Source organism: Chanodichthys erythropterus, chromosome 18 (genome assembly GCF_024489055.1).
Source record: "Chanodichthys erythropterus isolate Z2021 chromosome 18, ASM2448905v1, whole genome shotgun sequence".
Lineage (NCBI taxonomy): Eukaryota > Metazoa > Chordata > Actinopteri > Cypriniformes > Xenocyprididae > Chanodichthys > Chanodichthys erythropterus.
In genome coordinates, this window is record NC_090238.1 from 17,638,109 (window position 1) to 17,660,877 (window position 22,769).

The following is a 22,769-nucleotide window of genomic DNA, read 5'->3' on the forward strand; positions in this document are numbered from 1 at the left end:
CCAAAAATAACAAAAACTACGACTTAATTCAGCATTATATTCTCTTCCGGGTCTGTTGTCAATTCGCATTCATGACTCCGCTTCTTCTTCTTCTTCTTTCCTGTTTTACGGCGGTTGGCATCCAGCTTATTGGTGCATTACCGCCCCCTTCTGCTCCAGAGTGTGGTTCACGACTCCGCAGTGACGCTGCTGATGTAAGACGCTGATGACGTGTTATCCTGTGCGCCCGAGCTTCGTTTACAGTCTGAGGGAGACAAACGCTGTATTCAAGCTATTCTACATTGTTTGTATTTTGGTATTGCTATATTTTTTAAAATGGTGCGTAAGTGTGCATGTCGCAGATGTCCTAATCGCCAAAAACAACTACGGCAACGTAAAAGTGCATTACCAATGCCGACAGATGAAAGGACTCAATGGAAAGGATTCCGGAAGAGAATATAATGCTGAATAAAGTCATAGTTTTTGTTATTTTTGGACCAAAATGTATTTTCGATGCTTCAAAAACTTCTAACTAACCCACTGGTGTCACATGGACTACTTTGATGATGTTTTTATTACCTTTCTGGACATGGACAGTCTACCGTACATACATTATTAATGGAGGGACAGAAAGCTCTCGGACTAAATCTAAAATATCTTAAACTGTGTTCCGAAGATGAACTTTTGGGTTCTGAAGATTTTCATTTTTGGTTGAACTAACCCTTTAAATATGCTTTAAGCAATATTTGGAGTTTTTTTTGACAATCCTTCCTTTTCTAGTTCTTGAACTGTTTTTTTTTTTTTGTTTGTTTTTTTTTTTTTTTTAGTATTTGGTTAAGTTTGGATTTGGGATTCTGATACTTTCATACAAGCTTGTAAAGTGTTGAACTCACTAGGAGAAAATCAGATACTTATATCTGGGAAGCCGATGCATGACTTTAAGCATTTAATAAAGTTTAAATGAACAGCCCAACCTCCTTTAACTACTTCTTACAGGCCAAGCGGTTTCTATGAGCATGGTCTTGCAGTAGATCTGGGCTTGAGGCCAGTGGCTGCTTTTCCCTTTGGAGAATTTGATCCGCAGGCAGGGAGCAATCCTCTGCTGCTCTGCGCTATTTATGGCCAGCATGCTTTTGTGTCTTGTCATCGTTGTCCACAAATGGCAAAACTGAACATGCTTTCAAAGAGCTACAAAAGGGACATTGGTGAACAGGCTGGGCAGCGGTTATAAAATGTATTAAAAAGAGTTCCTCACTGTTGTGTTATAAAGAGTGTTTCTCACTCTTGAATGAAATAGCACGAATGAAAGGGTGCTCTCAGTTTCACTGAAAAACTGCTCTCAAATATCACACAATTAAAAAAAAAACACAATGTTAGATTGTTACAAATCTAACCCATGAAATCCCCATTGTATAAAAGCTTTCAGAGAAGGAAACTACTGGCCTTCATCTGTGCCGTTGATTATAGTTCAGTTATGAACACATGTTCACACTGTTGTCTCCTCTGGGAACTTTCTAGTAGTGGTTATGAAACTAGTTCTCTGTAGTTCTCAAGTAGGCACATATTGTGGGGGTGCAAACTTGGACATGACTGATCTGTTTGTATAGAGTTCAACTGATACAAGTTTTCCAATGGACAATGACAGTATCTAGAGAGAAGAAAGACTGATGGGTGATATAAAGCCAATATATTCATAATACAGTTCAGTGATAGCAAATAACGTGTACACAAAATAAACATATTTTACAAAATATTTATAAAATTTTTTATATAGTGTTTATGTTTATTATTATTTTGGAACTGATGCACAGGTTATCAATGCAACAGTCTCAAAATGGCCAAATATCAGACAGATAACTGGCCTGGCTGATATATTGATCTGTATCAGAAATCAGAAAATGGTTTAATGAATAAATTCTTACACAAAAGCTTAAGCTACACTTTTGTTGAAAAGATTGTGTTTGGTTAGATTTTGAAATAATTTTTGAAAGTCTCTTATACTCACTATGGTTGCATTTATTTGATCAAATACAGTAAAAATAGCAATATTGTGAGAGATAAGATTACAATTTAAAATAACTGTTTTATATGTTATTTATTCCTGTGATGTAAAGCTGAATTTTCAGCATCATTACTCCAGTCTTCAGTGTCACATGATCCTTCAGAAATCATTATAATACGCTGTTTTGCTGCTCAAGAAATATTTCTTTTTATTATCAATGTTGAAACCAGCTTAATATTTTTGTAGAAACAAGGATACATTTTATTCCAGTTCAGTTTAATTAATAGAGTCTTTTGATCAGTTTAATGCATCCTTTCTGAACAAAAGTATTACATTGAAAGCAAACACAAATAAATACCGACCCCAAACTTTTGAATGTTGTTGTCCCAGTTGGTTGCAGCAAGTAAGAATAGTTTAGGCAGGATCTAGAGGCAGCAGTCACTAACAATAAAAAAAAAAAACATGCAGGAGCACAGCCAGAGATGTAAAGAATACCAGAAAACCATTCTTGAGTAAAAGTATGATATATAATATCTTATTGTAACTCCATTACAAGTTACAAGTCACAAATTCCAATATGACTTACCCCCATTTTCAGAGACAATACGACAAGACGTATGTTTGAGCTGTTTTAACTGAAAGCAACTGTTTTGTCTTAAGTTGCAAACCAGTAATGTTTTTCTATAAAAGCTGTCCATGAAACTCATATTGAAATAAACTGCTGCAGAAAGTTATATGCACTCTTAGCCTGGATTTTATAAATATAATTACAATATACTTAAAATATTTAAGTTTGGTTGCATTACTTATAAAATATTAGTATATTCTACTAATTTGTGGGTGTATTTGAATGTGTTAATAAATGTAAGTTAAATGCACTTAAATTATGAAGGTTTTCTCCTGACTACGCCTCCTACACACTGGTTTGCGGCAGGTAATGACGCCATTTTGTCGTGGTGTGTGTGAATTCAAGGAGCTGTTGATGAGCAGTTGGAACATTTGTTTTGGCTGTTCTACAGACATTTTTTTCCAAATATTTACCTTTTTATAGTTTTTCACCAAAGGAGAAAATCACAATTTTTAAGTTACCATCATCGAGGTCAGGGTTTGTTTTAGTTGAGCTCTTGACCCTTGACTTTTTAATATTAGATTTTGTTTGGGCAGTTTTAACTGCATTAAAACCAAACAGACAAGCAAAGTTAAAAGATGATCAGGTGGTGTTGATTGTTTTCACATAATCATTATTTGATCTGAATCACTGAACTCATTTAGAGCCCAATCTCTGAGTTAGACTTACATTATTGATTACAGCAGCACTGTGATGCTCAGCGGAAGATCAACTTTATCAATACAATTTTTTTTAAAGTTGTCCTTATCACAAAAAAAAAAAAAAAAAAAAAAAAAATATATATATATATATATATATATATATATATATATATATATATATATATATATTAGGCACACACAGACATCAAGAATCAGCATATGAATCTCAACAACGGTGACACGCAACATATTCTGATAAACAGATCAACTCTGAACATTAGAAAACAAGCTACTAAAAAGTCAGAAACACAGCAAAATTGAAATAGTGAGAATAAAGAAAATTACTAAGACAATTCAGCTCATAATTTATTCATGCAGCAATGCATGATGGGAGGCATGGATGAATTTTGATTGGTGGCAAGTTAACTTGCTTAGTACATTGAACTTAAATATACTATGTGTAATAACTACAAAGTAATTAATATTACAAAACATTTTAAGTTAAATGAACTTATTATTAAGTTCCCATTACTTAATCATTACTTAATTTTTTTAGGGCAACCAGTTTCCTCATATTTTTTAAGTAAATTCAACTTATCCGGGCTAACAGTTTGCAATGAGTAATCAGTAGTGTTGGTATAACACATTACAAGTAACTTGAGTTATGTAATCAGATTACTTTTTCAAGTAACTAGTAAAGTAGTGCATTACTTTTTCAGTTTACAACAAAATATCTAAGTTACTTTTTCTCAAATAAGTCATGCAAGTTACTTTTTCACATTTATTGACTGACAGCTCTCCTGTCCCTGTGTTGAGAAAAATAAAGTGCAGATGAGTTGTGTGCGCTGTGTGAACATGATGGCTATTGTAGTTCTAGACCAAATGTGAACATGCATTAACTCATCTCACTTGCACAAAAACATGAATGAATAAAAATGTGAAATGCAATCTCAGAATTTTAAGCAAACCTGTAATAATTAACTACATTATATTAAATTACACAAATATGCTTTATGTATTTAATCTCACTTTATTAACCAATGTTTTTGCTGCTGACCTTCAATGATCTAATTCAAATGACTTTAGATTAGATTTAGAAATAAGAGTGTTGAACTTTTTCTGTATCTTATTCTTCTTTAATCCAGAATGTCAGAATAGCTGAGAGGTTTCTTTGAGTTGCGCCCTCTACTGTCCAGTCATAAATATACATTTCCTTCAGCCTGAGGCTTATTCATTTCACTTTTGGTGTGAAAGGGCCTTTTACATAAACCAAAAAGTATAACTTTTGTTTTGTTATTAAAAACAAACAAGCAAGCCCAGCCCAGGTGAGAAAAAGTAACACAAAAGTGATGTAACACATTACTTTTCATAAAAAGTAACTAAGTAATGCAATTAGTTACTTTTTCTTAGGAAGTAACACAATATTGTAATCCATTACTTTCCCCAAAACTGGTAATCAGATTACTCATCACAAATGTATTGGAGTAAAGTACATGTACACTTATTCAAAAATGTAGTCAAGCAGAGAGTAAAAGTTGCTAATATCTTTGACACTCAAACTACAAAGTAGCTGAAAAGAAATTTACATACAGTATCTAATTACATTTACTCAAATACATTAAACACAGGAGGAACACAAGAAAATCACAACCAACTAAATGTAAATGTGAACAGACAAAGAGAGACTCAAACTGAGGGCTATAAATACACAGAGTAACTTCAGAGCTAAACAAAGAGCAGGTGGATAAAATCAATGAAACAATGAGTAACCATAGCAACAAACAAAAACAAGCTAAAACAAACAAACAATGGAAACAGAAAGGAAACAAAACGATCTACAAACTTTCCATTTTGAATGAAACTTCAAACTTTAAACGAAAATTTTGTCCTAATCCTAACCCTACCCATAAGTTATCCCTAAAATCAGAGGGAAATGATAGGTGAATAACAATGATGTAGAAGCACCTAACCCTTTTTGTAAGCATAAACTTGACATAAACTATGAATCTGATCAGTTGACTGGAATGTTGTTCCAGGATCAACAAGGTGTTTGATCAAGGAACATGTTGTTGGTGAAATCACGTTCACCAGTATAGGGTACTCAAAATTCACTAAAATTATAATTAAATCAAAATTTGAAAAGGATGCATATGCAGATCTCTACCCTCAACTAACACGCCATGCAGACAGCAAGAAAATCACAAGTTTATTTAACTGCCATCTTAAGAGTTGCTCACGTAGCCAACTTATATGTCAGAGCTTTTATATCCACCACTGCACGAAAACAAAGTGCCTTTCATGTAAGCCCTGAATCTCTGTGTCTGGACAAGTGAGCTGAAAATAAACAAATGACCTCTCCTTGCTCTCCAGCAGGTTCTGTGCTCTGAAAGGGTGTGTGCACCGCGCACTAAGTATTGATAGCTTGCTGCTGCAAAGCATGTGAGAATGTGCATCATGTTAAAAATATTTCATGATTACTGTCAACTGGATTGGCTGTTCCTTCTGCTTTAAACAGAATGTCTGTGAGTTTAAAGGATGGAGGAATTTGAGACGAGAGGAGGTGCGATCTTGAATTACTTAGAATGTGGTTTCTCAGAATAAAGAGAAAAAGACATTGACCTTCAGGTTTGCAGTGTTTCTGGGGAGATTTTGGATTGCTACTATGTCATGATTTACTCAACAGTAGCTGAAATTCATCGATAAACATTTTATGGGCATTTTAGTTAACTGAAAAGTTTGATCAGTTGTTTTGCAATGCATTTGTTGTGTCTATTGCAGTGCAACATGACCTGTTGAGGGCATATCAATGTTATTGCATGTTGCGGGTCACAAGATTTCACTTCAGGACAAAGTTACTCAATGTGTTATTATGAATGCTCACATCTGTGATGTTGAAGCCTGTATGTATTTCTCAATAGCCTATGTTTTGATTTCATCCTGAGCTTTAACAAAAAAGAGAAATATATAGGGTCAATTCAGGGTGATTGGGACACTTTTTGCCATTGAGATGACTTGAAAAAATGTCCCAATCAACCTGAATTCACCCTACTCTTTATACTAGCATATATATTGTTAACTTAACATGATGCTTTTACATTAACATTATGCAGCACCAGTGTACAGTGGGCCTACGCAGCAGCAAAAACTATTTTGTACATGGTTCATACACAATTAAATAAATAAGCATACATTACAAATTGCAATTAATTAAATGACTTAACCACACCACAATTATTTTGAGGTTATCTGGTTTTATACATGTAAATATGCTCTTTAACCTTATAATTACAAGTATTTAGTGTACAGAAATCATTATTTACTGTATTATGATGGTTATGACTGGCAATGATCTATTAGTGGGGTATTAAGGCAATGAAGGAGACAATCACAGCATCACACTCCACCAGCAGGTGAAGATAAGCAGTTGTTTTCTCCATGGTTAAAGTGAGTTTGTCGCCCCCTTGTGGTGAATAATCACATTAACAAACAATCGTGTAATAAATCAGTGAGAATTGTTGAAGTGACCCCTATTCTGTGCAGATTATATTTATTTAGAATATTTCATTCGTATAACTGTAATGAAATGTGTTTATGGGTCATTGAAGAATAAGATTTTTTGTAAAGTGTAAAAAACATAATGGAGGTATAATTAATTTTGAAATTTTATTAAGTTTTTACAGTGAGATTTTTCACCAAAAAAGTAATTCGGTTTAACCAAAATTTGGGTTTTACCGAATTACACTTTTGGTTATACCGAATGACAATATTTTCAAACAGGCTGATATCTAGCTGGCTAGCAAAAGAACAATCAAACATTTTATATTTAGTCCAAGTTTTCAAAATATTACATTTTCCATGCTTTATAGCGGTTGTACCGAATGATCTTCGGGACGTGCGTGTGAGCAAGACAGTGGAAACATGAATTTTTCAAATAGATAAAAAAAGAGAGTTAGTTACTTTGCTTCATGACCATGTGGTCCATATTGACCGGATCACTTGATCCAAAATGGTCCTTTTATATTGGTTACTCCAAATGACTTCAATGAAATTCATTTTTCCGGACATTCTTTCTAATAACAAAGCAATGACTTCTAAACATAACTTTAATACCATTTTGCACTATGTTATATATGATGTTACAAAATCATCACAGAATAAAAAATATATATTTATTACATTTTAAGATATTTTAATCACAAATGAAGTGGCTGTATTTGGACGGTTTAACCAAATGACCATTTGACACTTCAAAATCTTTAAAATACCTTTATATGTAGAAAAATATAATTAAAACCTTTTGGATTCAATAAAAGAGATCTAGTTGTAATACCTTAAATATTTTGGATGTCATATCTTTGTTTTTTATTATTATTAAGGCCTTTGGCCAAAAAAATGACCTGTCACATCATTGACCCATATAACATTCTTCTTATGCACTTAAATAATAATAATAATAATAATAATAATAATAATACTATATATATATATATATTTATATATATTTATATATATATATATATATATATATATATCTATATATATATATATATATATATATATGAATAAGATAAAAACATTAAATAATTAAATATGATACAAAATAGTATAATAATTATTATACAAATTGCTGTTCACTTGAGTATTTACAATATCCCAAATGTTTCCAAATATTTGAAGAGGTCAGATGCAAAAGCCTCTAAGTGCCATCTGAAATTTCCTTCTAAAATGAGCATTTTTATCAAGCTCGTATGTTTAGATTCAGTAATTTCACTTTAACGTCAATTAATAGTTCACTTTCAATGCCATTAATGTGAATTAACTGAACATAAACATGCGAGCTTGATAAAAATGCTCATTTTAGAAGAAAATTTCAGATGGCACTTAGAGGCTTTTGCATCTGAACTCTTCATTTGTAAATCGTGAGAAAATTGCAATTTTAACCATCCCTGCGTTCCAATGTCCATACTATCCATCCTAAATAGTATGTGAGATTAAAATAAGTGTGTCCCAAAGCATAGTATGTTGAAAAGAGTATGCCAAAAGTCCCCGGATGGTCTACTATTTCCGGTAGATTTTCGAAGTGTGGATCCGTGCACACTATAAAGGCTAATATTGCCCACAACCCATTGCGCATTGGACGAGGATTCAGTTCAGAACTACAAACACGAGTAAAAAGTGTTAAAAAACTACAAAACATGGCGGATACGCGCGATCGACGCTGAGAGATTTGAGTGACTAATAATCATTTTAACCTGATAGAATATATATATGTTACCCGTGTTATTTTTCATCTGCAAATACCAATGTGGACTTTTATAAAGATCCGAATGGCCATTAACTTTTAAATGCATCATTATGCATTAATATGAGGAGAGTTCTCCACATGAAAGACCCGCGACTGCAGATCAACGTGCTGCATTTCACTCCGATACGATAGGAAATTAACTAAATGAAATGTGGAGGATGTAAGATGATTGACAGGCCAGTTTACGGTGACAGGATGCGACAGAGAGAATTGACGCGATTGTATGACGTGTTAGTATGTCCCAAAACTTGTCTACTCTTTTGCTACACACTCAAAAGTAAGTACTTTTTGTTCACAGAAAGAGTACATACTTTTAGGGCGTAGTATAAGTAGGCGAATTGGAACGCAGCACAAGGCTCCGGGACGTGTGAGGAGTCGCCTGTCAATTGCGTCATACCCGCATTACTCTCGGTTTCCGGTTTTATTTTGTAGAAACCATGGAAACACCAAAGACGCTTTAATATATTACATGTTTTAATAGACAAGGGAACAACTGTTTTGATATATTTATAGACAGAAAACTAATTATTGTTACATAGCTAAACATGTTTAATCTTGTTTAAATCAAATTTTCTTGATTTTTTGCGAGTACCACGCTTTACCATGCCTCAGAGAAAAACACTGTTTTGTGAAGTAGCCTAGCTAACATAGCATAATCAGATGCAGCTTTTTTTTTTAATAACAGTAATACAGCATTTTCTCAATCATACAATACGTTTTAAAATTAATTGCATGCCATTTATCAACACAAGCCATCCAGCATTTATTATTATATTATAAAACAGATATAGTTTACTGCAGTGTGCAACAGTGTCTCACAGCTGCCGCTGAGCGAACACACAGTGTAACGTTACAACATAATTTTCAACACTCTCAAATGTATCTAATATGATCAACAGAGCTGTGTTACCTCATACTCATGACCGGAAAAGCGGCGCTGGCCACTGTGTCATAATAAAATTTTCGCTGCTCGTGAGGCGCGTGTTGCGCAATCGCTCCAGCGGCCTCGTTCAGCTCCCACAACACTCGCTCCTGCTCTGCTTCATACTACAATAACGTTAATAATCACATCCATGAACATGATTTCTTCCTGAGTCCTATCCCAATTCTTTTTCACCGGCCGTTGAGGTGAAGACCACTTGCCGTCATCAAGCTACGCCTTTGTTTTGAATAGGCCTCTAGCGACCTCTAGCGGCCAAAATTATTACATATCGTACCTTTAAATGTTTTTATTCATATAATAAACAAAGTGTTTACAAGGAATATATTTTGCCTATATGTATATAAAGATACAAATAAACATATTTAATAAGATAAATTAAATAAAGCCAAACCTATAATATATTATTACAATTAATTTATTATTATTAATAAAAGACAATAAATAATAATAATAATTATTATTATTATTAACATCAATAATAATAATGTCGTGTAAAATGAGAACAAAAAAGTAGAGTACATACAAAAGAAATCAATAATAATAAAGCAAAAAGTCAAAAGCTCGCTCAGTTTGTTTGCACTTGAACACTTGAAGGCTCCTCCTCTCAGATCTCCAGCCCCACTGACGTCACGCACACTCCGCCACATTCATACTCCACCCGCAGCAGCCATGATGGTGGGTGCTTTTCTCTCTTACTCCCTCCACCTTCATCATTTACACCTACAATTCTCCGATGCATCGAGTAATAACGAGCTTCGGTCGCCTTTGTATTCCGACCGTCCGTTCTGATATGTCTGTGTTTCTCCACAGCAAGAAGGGCTGGACGATGGTCCCGATTTCCTCTCGGAAGAGGACAGAGGAGTAAGTTTTTTTTTCTTTTCTGATTTCTATTCTCTCTCTGTTCTCCTGCTGTGTGTTGTGTGTGTTTGTAGTCGTGTAAAGGGCGTGTGTATTACTGCTGGTGTCACTGTGGCCCAGTATGTGTGTGTCCTATTTGAGTCCGTCCGTTCACTTCCTCCTGACAAACCTCACACACACAAACCCATGTATGCACAATGACTCTCTAGTCGGATGGCAATGCCAGAAACTAGGACAAGAAGCCACAAACCATATCATGCCATTAACCATAAACTAATCTAGCTGGTTAAATAAGCCTGTTGAAGTTAAGGAATAAGCGGTCAGTGTGTCAGTCTCTGACATCGAGCTGCAGGTAACGTTGCTCTTTATACCTTTGCTTTTGTGCAGATTCTCTGGTGAATATTGCTTTGCAAAAACGGTTACTTTATTCAAGTAATGTGACATTCTTATGTGTATAAAATTGAAACATTGTCACTTAATAATGTAACGTTACATTGAACAATGTTGCTCTATAATGTAACATCAAGTGTTACAATGTTATTCTGCAATGTAACGGTTTGGATGATTCCTTTATTTAGATATTCTATTGCAAAAATACTGTACTGTAGCAGTACCATGGTACTTTGAAATATACCGTGCTACTGTGCATAGTACTAAAGGTATTTCTGTAAACACCCTGGTACTATCATGGTATATGTCATGAAAACCATTGTCAGTTTTGTGGAGAATATGGCTAGAATAGAAAAAAACCCTGTGGGTTGCATAATAATTAGAATTAAAATAGCAAATATGAATTAAAATAGCATTACTATTTGTGAATTCACAAACATAATAACCATTGTTTCTGCCAAAATACTATATTTATTACAGATATTGTAACTGCAGAAGAGATCCAATTAAATATTAAATATAATATTATAGTTTTACTGTCAAAGGAATAACTTTCTTTTTATTTTGTTTGAGGTTTAACAATTATAGTTGTTGACGAATATGGATATTTAATGTATCTATTTGTATAAGCGAAAGCATATATTTTAGAAGCTGTAACTGGCCACAATTCCTTTGAGGTTTTTCTTCATTGTTAACTATGAATATTACGAATATTCTAGGTTTCTTGAGGGTAAATGTTGTTTTAGATTGAGCATGGCACTGCTGTCACTGCTTGATGTGTCATTCTTCTACCTAAATGCAACAATATGTATTGTAAATGTTTTGTAATTAGATTAAACTTAAAACATTTTTTCACAAGATGTAATATAAGTCTAAGGTGTCCTCTGAATGTGTCTGTAAAGTTTCAGCAAGTTTCTGCTTATTTTCGGGCATCATTAAATATGAGCCGATTTATGCAGTGCGGCCCTTTAAATCTCGTGCTCTCCGCCCACGGAGCTCGCGCTTGCCTTAAACAGCGCCTAAACAAAGTTTACACAGCTAATATAACCCTCAAATGGATCTTTACAAAGTGTTCATCATGCATATATCAGATTATGTGAGTATTGTATACTGTTATATTGTTTACGTTTGATTCTGAATGAGTTTGATGGTGCTCCATGGCTAACGGCTAATGCTACACTGTTGGAGAGATTTATAAAGAATGAAGTTGTGTTTATGAATTATACAGACTGCAAGTGTTTAAAAATGAAAATAGTGACGGCGCTTGTCTCCGTGAATACAATAAGAAACGATGGTAACTTTAACCACATTTAACAGTACATTAGCAACATGCTAACGAAACATTTAGAAAGACAATTTACAAATGTCACTAAAAATATCATTTAATCATGGATCATGTCAGTTATTATTGCTCCATCTGCCATTTTTCGCTATTGTCCTTGCTTGCTTACCTAGTCTGATGATTCAGCTGTGCACAGATCCAGACGTGTAATCCCTTTCATAATGTTGGGAACATGGGCTGGCATATGCAAATATTGGGGGTGTACATATTAATGATCCCAACTGTTACGTAACAGTCAGTGTTATGTTGAGATTCGCCTGTTCTTCGGAGGTCTTTTAAACAAATGAGATTTATATAAGGAGGAAACAATGGAGTTTGAGACTCACTGTATGTCATTTCCATGTACTGAACTCTTGTTATTCAACTCTGCCAAGATAATTTCAATTTTTCATTCGAGGGCACCTTTAATAGTTTTTGTGTAATATTCAAAAACGGATAAAGTATGATCGTAGTAGATTCCATCTCCTGTGATCCTCATTGATTAATATGAACCTCTTTTTATATTATAATAACTGCACTGTATTTATTGTTGAATAATTTTAATAGCCCAGGGCAGTGAATGTGGATCTTCAAACTGACGCCACACTACAGGTGGACATCTCAGACGCTCTGAGTGAGAGAGACAAGGTCAAGTTCACCGTCCACACCAAGGTACACAACATCAATGAATGAAAACTCCCAGGATTGTGTTTGTGATTTCAGCCCTGCCTTCAAAATCTGCTTGATCTTATGTGCATGCCGTTTACTGCATTCATTCATTAAATGATTATTTATTTATTTTTTTCCAGAGCACTCTACCTAATTTCAAGCAGAATGAATTTTCTGTGGTCAGACAGCATGAAGAATTTATCTGGCTTCACGACTCGTTCGTGGAAAACGAAGAATACGCAGGTTATATTGTAAGTACCGTTGAGTGTTTTGCATGTTATAATATATGCTTGATTAGTGATGCAATCACAGGCCTGTAATTCTTTCATTTGCTTTCCACTGGACGCTTGTTTGAACTGTCTGGTTCATACTCGCTTTTAAACACTACTTCATTATTTGTGTTTGAGTGCAAACGTTCCATCCGCTCTTGCCAAGCCTGAAATCATTGCTTGTCCTTTTATAGCCCTGGTGTACATAAAAAGATCTGTTGTCACATGACCCATGTCATTTTGCTGTAGTTCAGGTGCAAGAAAAAAGGGATATGATCTTTGATACAGTTTCCTTTGTGGATATTGGTGAAAGCTATTGTGACAGTGAAAGAGTAAGATATTTTGGGGGATGTGTGATGTGTTTTACTATTTTTCCAGGTCATATAATGTTTACCGTTCAAAAGTTTCTGGTCATTAAGGCCAGATTTTTTTTTTTTTTTTTTAAGAAATTAATACTTTTATTCAGTGAGGACACAATAAAATTGATCAATTATAATATTACAAAATATTTTTTTATTTAAATTAAAAATAGCTCTTTTCAACTTTTTGTCAGTCATGAAAAAGAAGTGGTTTCATAACTATTTTCAACATTGATAATAATAAGATATATTTTTTGAGCAGCAAATCATCTTATAAAATGATTTCTGAACATTTGTAATATTACTGTGGGGAAAAAAAATATGCAAATGCTGCCTTGGTGAGAATATGAGATTATGCTTTAAAAAATCTTACTGACCTCAGACTTTTGAATGGTAGTGTATGTTATTTAATGACAAATCCAGTCATTAGAAATGGACAGGACCTGCCATCCTATTATGTATTTTCATTGGCTTATTTTCTGCATTAATTTAAGTACAAATAGGTCTGTCATTTCTATCTGATGGTTTCTTCTGGGATACTCTGATTAATACTCCACAAAGAACGAGTCATTGCACCGTCTGCCATTTACAATATCATCAAAGCTGGCCTGAATTATTTATAGCATTTTGCATTAGGCACAGCAGTGTGAGCAATTGCATTTTTCATTCAGTGACTGATGATATTACGGATCCCAGAGTTTCATTACCAACGCCGAAACCATTTTGGGAATCATAATGCCACTTGAATAGCTAACGGAAGGACTTTCCATGTAGATTCCGCCTGCTCCTCCGAGACCGGATTTCGATGCGTCACGGGAGAAACTTCAGAAGCTGGGTGAAGGTGAAGGATCTATGACCAAGGAGGAGTTCACTAAGATGAAACAGGAACTGGAGGCGTGAGTTGATTTATGTTCATAACTGATTGTTACCGTGTTGTTAGCTGCACAACTTCATTAATAATAATAACAATAATATGAAAATTTGTTGCAGTGAATATCTGGCCATCTTCAAGAAGACCGTGGCAATGCACGAGGTCTTTCTGTGCCGTGTCGCTGCCCATCCCGTCCTGCGCAAAGACTTGAACTTTCATGTTTTCTTAGAGTACAACCAAGACGTAAGTGTAACGTTTTTTTTTTTTTTTACTCTGACATTATTTTTCTAAAATGTTTGGAAAATTGTTTTAACTACTTTTATTATTGACTACTGTTGTGAAACTTTTTAAGTTCAAGTTTTAAGTTAAATGTTACTTAATCTCTTTTATTTTTCTCTTTTCATTTGACACTTGATGCATACAAACCAAAAGATCAAATTATTCATAACAAATGCAAAAATGCAAAACGGCTTCAGCTGAAGTTGTGCAAAGCAGTTTTGTAAGCAAAACAAAAACTTTTTAGAAATGCAAGTTTCATTCTCAGTAGGCAAAACATATTTTTGTTCATTTAATTGTTCATTTATCATTGGATTTGCCACTTGAAATTACAGCTGAGTGTACGAGGGAAAAACAAGAAGGAAAGGCTGGAGGATTTCTTCAAAAACGTGGTGAAGTCTGCAGATGGGGTTCTTGTGGCAGGAGTGAAGGTCAGTTCAGTCAGTGGCTTTCTTCTCATGTCATGTGACTGTTTTATGTGACTCTGCTTTAGAAATTAGGGGGAGGAGAGGGAGGCCACGACGACAACCACCTTTCTCAGAAATTATTTACTTAGGCTCATGCTTCTTTGTGTTCAACTGTGGGTTGAATGATGATTTATGACTCTCTGGTGAATGCTTCACTAGTAGTGGAATGCATGATGGCTAAAACCTTCTTGAAAAATGTAGTCAAAAATATTGTTACAATACCAAAATTCCTGTAGTTTGTACCAAAACCAGTAAAATTTAATTGTTCTTAGTACCAATGTCGGTACCATGTAGCAAAAACTATTTGAACTATTTTATTTAACTATTCAAATGAAACTTACTTAAGTTTATTATTTAAAAAGATAATAATTATAAGTAAATAATAGATGAAAACAGCATGTAGCCTTCAGATGTTTGTAAGTAAACATTGTTTACTTCCTATTAACATCCTATTTTCTATTTTTGGATATTTTAAAATATAATTTATTCTTGTGGTGGCAAATATTAATATTTTAGCATCGTTACTCCAGTCTTCAGTGTCACATGATCCTTCAGAAATAATCCTAATATGCTGATTTTCTGCTCAAGAAACATTTCATATTATGAGCTTTAAAAACAGTTTTTGTTTTATAGAAACAGTTATGCATTTTTTTCAGTATTCTTTGATGAACAAAGTTCAAAAGAACAGCATTTATTTGAAATAGAAATCTTTTGTAACATTATAAATACCTTTACTGTCACTGAATAAAAGTATTCATCTCTGTTAAAAATAATCTTCCTTAATTGCTTTTAAACGGTAGTGTATGTTTTAAGTAAGAAGAATCTCACAAAACTTGTCTAAATAATTTATTTGTTTTTTTGCATTTTATTAAATTGTATATTTATTTCTATTTTATCACAGGACGTTGATGATTTCTTTGAACACGAGAAGACATTCCTATTAGAGTACCACAACCGTGTCAAAGACGCGTCTGCCAAATCTGATCGAATGATCAGGTCTCACAAAAGTAAGTTTCTCTTTTCATCACACATTTATAGATGCACTGTGTATTGTCAAGGATACAGCAAGGTCAAAGTTCTCCAGTCACAGGAAATGTGTGTTATAGAGATAAATGCCAACCAATAGCATTTCAGATGTATGCTCAAAAATCTGTTTTAGTTCTTGTATCCCTTAAAGTTTATTTGATAATTTTTTTTTTAAACTGTCAAAACCAGAAACTGACATTCAGTGTCAAATCTATGAACTATTAATTCACCCATATCATATGTCATCATGTGTGGATATAGACGTTTCCTTATTTTAAAATGTTTAGTTCTGTTTGTGTCCAACATTAATTTGCCTGCAGCTATGGACACTGAAAAGGTTGGTCTTCTCTGTTATGTAGCATTAACAGGAAACTGAATCCGGTACTTAGTGCTGCTTAGTGAGAAAACATGTCATTTGTCAGGAAGCCAGCAAATGTTAGTGTTAAAAGGCCAGTTGAGTCACCTGACAAGTAATTCTCCCTGAGGAAAAGTTCTGTCAAATGATCAGATTAATGTTTAAACAATGCTTTTGTTTTAGAGATTTGAATGAATCACCTTCTATTAATACAAATTTATCGTGAAATCTGTTTTTGTCATTCTTATCATTTCTTGCGTCATGTGTCTTTCCAATTCTGAGCCATATGTTTTGGATTTCCTTGTGTGCCGTGAGTCTTGTTGGCACAACACTGAAATATGATCTGGTAAAGCAGAATGCTGCGAAACAGTGTTAAGTGCAGCACCACTGAGTCAATGAATGTGTGAAACACTAACAGCATTGCTTCATCTAGAGATCTAACTGGACATGTGTTTCAGGTGCGGCGGATGATATCAACAGAATCGCCTCCACGCTGTACACCTTAGGAACCCAAGACTCCACAGATCTGTGCAAGTACGACATCGATTTCCCCATGTAGATCCGCAAACCACAATTAAATGTTACAGAATCTTTTTTGACTTGCTTTTTGTTTTGGTCACTTCTAAACAGATTTTTCCTGAAAGTATCTGAGCTTTTTGAGAAAACACGGGTAAGCATTTCCAGTTTTATAACATAATTTTAATATAGATGCATTTTTAAAGTACAGTGGTGCCATAGTTTACACCCTCCTTTAATCCTGGAAATATATATTGTTTTAAAGTACACATGAAATCAAAATTGACCTTATTTATTTTGTTAACTCAAATTGCTAGTTTTGTGGTGAACAATTCATCCGTGCAAGTCAATCCACACAAAAAAAAATTTGGCTTCGTAATATTTAATCAAAATCTGAAAATGCTCCCCTCTGCAACGGTGCTCCTTCTCTGATGACGTCAGTTTGACGGCTTGGGTTGAAATCGCTTAAACCACTCCCCTCCGACCGTTAGTCTGCTATGAGCTGGTGATGGAGAGGAGGAACGCTAAAGTAAAACTCTGCCCTTTATTCAATATTTCCGTTTCACTTGGAAATACGTCACAACACTGGAGAAAAGTCTTTGCAACTTCCAGTTCACGCGGACTTTAATCATAAAACATTTAAAACAAAAAAAAATTATGACACATTGAATAAGAAATGTTGTTAACACCTCACAATATAATAATACATTGATCAATGAGCAATAAACATTTATAATTGTTTACATTTTTCATTCAATATTTTATTTTACTTCAGCTACAACAGAAAATGTTTTTTCATTGTTTCAGTTTTACTTAACAATAATGACACTGTACTTAACTAATGTTAATAAATGAGACCTTATTGTAAAGTGTCCAAAATATTTAATATTCTGCACTATTACTAGGGCACTAATCAAATGTAAGTAAATTTGTGATATTGAGTTCTTACAAAAGAAAAAAAAGCCGCTCTGATTGGTCTACCGCTTACAGTGCCTTTCGAAAATGAAACTCCCATTACCATATCTGAATTTCAGCTCCAGACAAGTACATTAATACGAATCAAACTCTTCCAGCCCTCAGCTACACCTAGTGTATTAGGGGCAGGTCAAAGTAGACGTTCACGGGCAGCCAATGAAGACCCTATGCTGGCATTATGCTAATTTGTTACATTGTTACGTAGGTATTTAACAGGAAGTGAGCCTGGGATTGCTGACGACTTGTTTCAGCAGTTGAGAATCGATTCTTTCTTTTAGGAGACAATAACTTCATTTGTCGTGCACTTTGATCTTTAAAATTTCGCAGACCTTTTACATTCACAAACGGCTATTTTACACACTGACCATATTAAAGGAAAAGCATAATAGGGGTACTTTAATTGTTGACAATAAAATCAATAATGGAATATATAAGCAGATTGCAAAAAAAAAAAAAGTCTTTTTTTTTTTTTTTTTTACTTTTTAAATATATTTTGTGACTGTCTTTCAGTTTGAGGTAAAGAAAAGTTTATTTGGTCCTTTGGTGTGTTTCTAACCTCAGCAGTTTTAGGGACTGTAAAGTCACACATTTCTTCTCACTTGTTTTCAAACTCTGTTTCCTGTGCAGAAAATTGAAGCACGCGTAGCGGCTGATGAGGATTTGAAACTTGCCGACTTGTTGAAGTACTACCTCAGAGAGTCGCAAGCTGCTAAGGTAGAGACATGTGGTCAGCATGTTGAACTGACAGCTGCTCATTAGAGGTCATTGCTACATGATTCCTAGTGATTTGTTTACCTAGCTAAGCACTGGGATACAATGTAATTGAGCTACAACTGTGATTTTGACTATTCATTTTAGGCAAAACAGTTGACCTCTTGGACCATAAAATTCAGTTTTATAAAGAATTGATTGTTGCTCAGGATTGATCTTCTGCTATTCCTAGTTGTTGCTTGATGAAACCATTTAAAAATGCTTTTAGATTATATAAGTTTCTTTAGTTGTAAACAGCATTATCTCCTCAACAGGACCTCCTGTACAGACGAGGAAGAGCATTAGTTGATTATGAGAATGCAAATAAAGCTCTGGACAAAGCCAGAGCTAAGAACAAGGATGTCCTCCAAGCAGAAACCACACAGCAAGTGTGCTGTCAGAAGTTTGAGAAAATCTCTGAATCTGCAAAACAAGGTACTATAATCTCATTCAATATATATATCATTCAAACATTGACTTCAGCACAAAAGTACTTGATGGTTTTACACGGTTTCCTAACCAGCTGCAGCATAATAAAATCATCTCTACCTTGTAAATCTTCCTTGTAAACCCGCATAGGCAAAAACCATAGGTCCAAAACCCGGCTTCACAGATCTGCACATTTTAAAGAACAATTGTTCTGATTGTGTCAGTTCACATTAGGGCTGTATGAATAATATAAATCAGTTCAAATTTTAAGTAGTTCTATTATCAAATTGCAAAGGCTACACTCTGTATATTAAATATACAGGAGTTAGTTAGACAATGAAACTGAAAAAAAAAGTTTTAGACCACAATAATTTGTTAATATGGTGTAGGGCCTCCTTTTGTGGCCAATACAGCATCAATTCATCTTGGGAATGACAGATAAAAGTCCTGCGCAGTGGCCAGAGGGATTTTGAGCCATTCCTCTTCCAGAACAGTGGTCAGGTCACTATGTGATGCTGGTGGAGGAAAGCTTTTTCTGACTTGCTCTTCCAAAATGCCCCAAAGTGGCTGAAAAATATTTAGATCTGGTGACTTTGAAGGCTATTGGAGATGAACTTCTCTTTCATGTTCATCAAACCATTCTGTCACAAGTCTTGTTGTGTGTATTGGTGCATTATCATGCTGATACATGGCACCCCCTTCAAGGTATAATGTTTGAACCATTAGGTGCTCATGGTCCTCCAGAATGGTTTGGTAGTCCTTAGCTGTAACATGTCCATCAAGTGCAGTAGGGAATGCCATGATATTGCAGCCCAAACCATCACTGATCCACCCCTGTCTTTGGGGCTTCTCCACACTGTAACTCACACAGATGAGGGAAAGTGAAGGTAGACTCATCAGAGAACAATACATGTTTCACATTGTCCACGGCCCAAGATTTGCACTGTTTGCACCAATGAAACCGACATTTGGCATTGGCACGTTACCAAAGGTGTGGCTATAGCAGCTTGACCACGGACATTGATTCTGTGAAGCTCCCGACAAACAGTTTTGGTGGAAACAGGAGAGTTGAAGTACACATGTAATTCTGCAGTGTGTTGGGCAGCTGTGTTTTTATGTTTTATGTTTTTTTTTTGTTTGTTTTTTTATTTTACAATCCAGGTTAGTAGGTGGACAGTAGCGTGCATCTGTTCATTTACACAGGTGCAGCTCATGATCTGGTGTTTTCAGAGTCTCAAAGTGCTTATAAGGTGGCTGTTTTCAACAAAAGAGAAGATTTAAAGTTGTGATAAACTGAAAGTAACAACAGATATTTTCTTTTGTACTGTGGCATTCATCTGTGTGAAACAGGTTATTATTAAGAAAGAAAAAATGTAGGGCGGAGACTTGGTTGTATGCATCGGATGTTGATTGGATTTTGAATTGTGGATGTTTCACTCAAAAGTGGAATTAAAGTGTTTTAAATAAACATTGTGAACAATTCATCCATGCAATCATAACAAGACCTATAATATCCATTTAGGTTGAATTTTATTTCATGCTGAATTTAAGCGCTCCCTGCTGTTTTCCACCTAAATAAAAACTTTAAAACTTTTTTTATAACTTTTTAAAGTGTATTGTAAAATAAAATGATTATTATTACTTTTCTGAAATATATGGAAGAGGATTAGGGCCAAGCAATAATAAAAAAATAAAACCATCTCGAGATCAAAGTTGTTAAATTTCGAGAAAAAAATCTAAATAAAATGTTGAGAATAAACTCGTTAAATTACGAGAAAAAAGTCAAGATAAAATGTTGAGAATAAAGTCATTAAATTACGAGAACAAATTCGTTAAATTACAAGAATAAATTAGTTAATTTACTGACTTTATTCTCAACATTTTATTTCGACTATTTTCTCGAAATTTAACAACATTTTTCTCATAATTTAACGAATTTGTTCTTGTAATTAAACTTTTTTCTCGCAATTTAACAAGTTTTTTTCTCAAAATGTAACGATTTTTTTCTCGAAATTTAACAACTCGAGATGGTTTTATTTTTTTATTATTGCTTGGCCCTAATCCTCTTCCGTAGAAATACTATTTATTTTGTATTTTTTGTAAAACTTTACAATATTTTATTGTTTAATGTTTTTAGTAGTGATAATAATATCAATATACATAATAATAAAATACTACTAATAATAAATAATTATTGATAACTACTATTATTAGTAGTATTATTTTTTTATTATTATTATTATTAAAATAAAAAAAAAATAAGAAATTTTACTATTATAATAGTTTAATATAAAAAAAAAAAAAGTATTTAAATATATATATATATTCAAAATTTGTAGTCATGTTGATATATAATGACAAAAATTTAGCATTTTTTGCAGATATTTTCCCCAAATCATGCAGCCCTACTTCACACAGAAGTTTTACATCTATTTTGGACAGAGAAAATTGTTTTGACATGGTGTTGTGGAAATGAGTTTTTGAAAATAACATCAGTATTAAATTGTTCTCATGTAGCAAACTGCTATTAACCTAAGATTGCACCTATTAAGATTGCACCCATTATTTTCTATTAAGGTTACAGGAAGTTACTTTGGATAAAAGGGTCTGCTAAATGGCTATTTGCTTACTGAATATTAATGCTTGTTGGCCTATTCTTGTTTTCCATTTAGAATTGATAGATTTCAAGACACGACGAGTAGCAGCATTCAGAAAGAACTTGGTGGAACTGGCCGAGCTGGAACTCAAACATGCCAAGGTTTCCATCATCTTCATACTGTGACTCTTCAGTGATTTCAGATCCATGGATTATTTATTGATGATATGCCCTGATCTCTCTCCAGGGGAATCTACAATTGCTGCAGAGCTGTTTGGGGGTCCTGAAAGGGGACACTTAGGTCCTTGAACCAGGTTCTCTGTATAGGGCTTTCCCTGCTTTGGTCTCGTCTTCATTCGGAAGATGGAGGAGAGAACATACCTGGGGTCAGTTTGTCTAAAGAGACGTCTGTACTTACCACTACCAGAGACACCATACTCCCTCCACAACCCCCCCTAAAAGTGAGGCAGTCCACTGTGGAAGATCAACCGATCCACACAGCACAAGATATACGACTTCATTTAATCACGCATTTTTAACTTTTAATTGTTAATTGTTTTTCGCTACATCTCTCTCGTTTCTGTAATTTTTGTCCAGTTTGTTTTTCTGTTACGTTTCGCTTGTTTTTGTTTTTCCTGTTGTAATCTTTAAAGTTAGTTTTGGTGATCTGTGTGTGGATGCTGCTCAGATATCTTGTTCAAGTTGAGCTGATTGTTATTACAATTAAAGTGTATGGTCACTCAAAGCCTTGTACATGTGTAAGTTTTCATCGTATAGCAATGGATCATTGTAATCAGACTAATTTTCTGCAGAGCAGTTTATTCCTCTTTTTTCATTCATAACAAATAATGCTTCAGTATGTTTGCCTTAAAACGTAGATTAATATGATATTGTTAAAAAAAAATCATACATGGATGCATTTTTTTTCTCCAGATTTTTTTTAAATTGCACTGTATATGAATGTTGTTTTCTTATTCACAATATGTGACCAAAGCTTCCATTTATTAAGATGGAGGAATGCTGACATAAACTCTGATGATAACAATGATAAAATGACCATGAAAAAAAAAAAAACAATAAATGATGCTGTTTACTTTAAGTGAGATTTTTTTTAATGTGAACTGAAAAAACAAATGATGGTCTG

At 34.1% G+C, this 22,769-nt stretch overlaps 1 protein-coding gene across 1 annotated transcript; it reads left to right on the forward strand.

Annotated features, from left to right (window-relative positions):
- The first annotated feature begins 10,140 nt into the window (after positions 1-10,140).
- On the forward strand, positions 10,141-22,724 carry snx6 (sorting nexin 6). Its single transcript, XM_067367976.1, has 14 exons — positions 10,141-10,173; positions 10,309-10,359; positions 12,635-12,739; positions 12,877-12,987; positions 14,139-14,260; positions 14,355-14,478; positions 14,847-14,942; positions 15,880-15,985; positions 16,818-16,893; positions 16,990-17,029; positions 18,478-18,564; positions 18,876-19,035; positions 21,702-21,787; positions 21,873-22,724. Exons 1-14 carry the CDS (start codon positions 10,168-10,170, stop codon positions 21,924-21,926), a joined length of 1,224 nt encoding a protein of 407 aa, XP_067224077.1. The 5' UTR covers positions 10,141-10,167; the 3' UTR covers positions 21,927-22,724.
- Positions 22,725-22,769: the final 45 nt, after the last annotated feature.

Bases quoted from the DNA above. Each gene is read 5' to 3' on its own strand.
- snx6 (XM_067367976.1), top strand. The intron at 12,740-12,876 runs GTACACAACATC...ATTTTTTTCCAG, and splicing joins AGTTCACCGTCCACACCAAG to AGCACTCTACCTAATTTCAA. The intron at 16,894-16,989 runs GTACGACATCGA...ACTTCTAAACAG, and splicing joins GACTCCACAGATCTGTGCAA to ATTTTTCCTGAAAGTATCTG.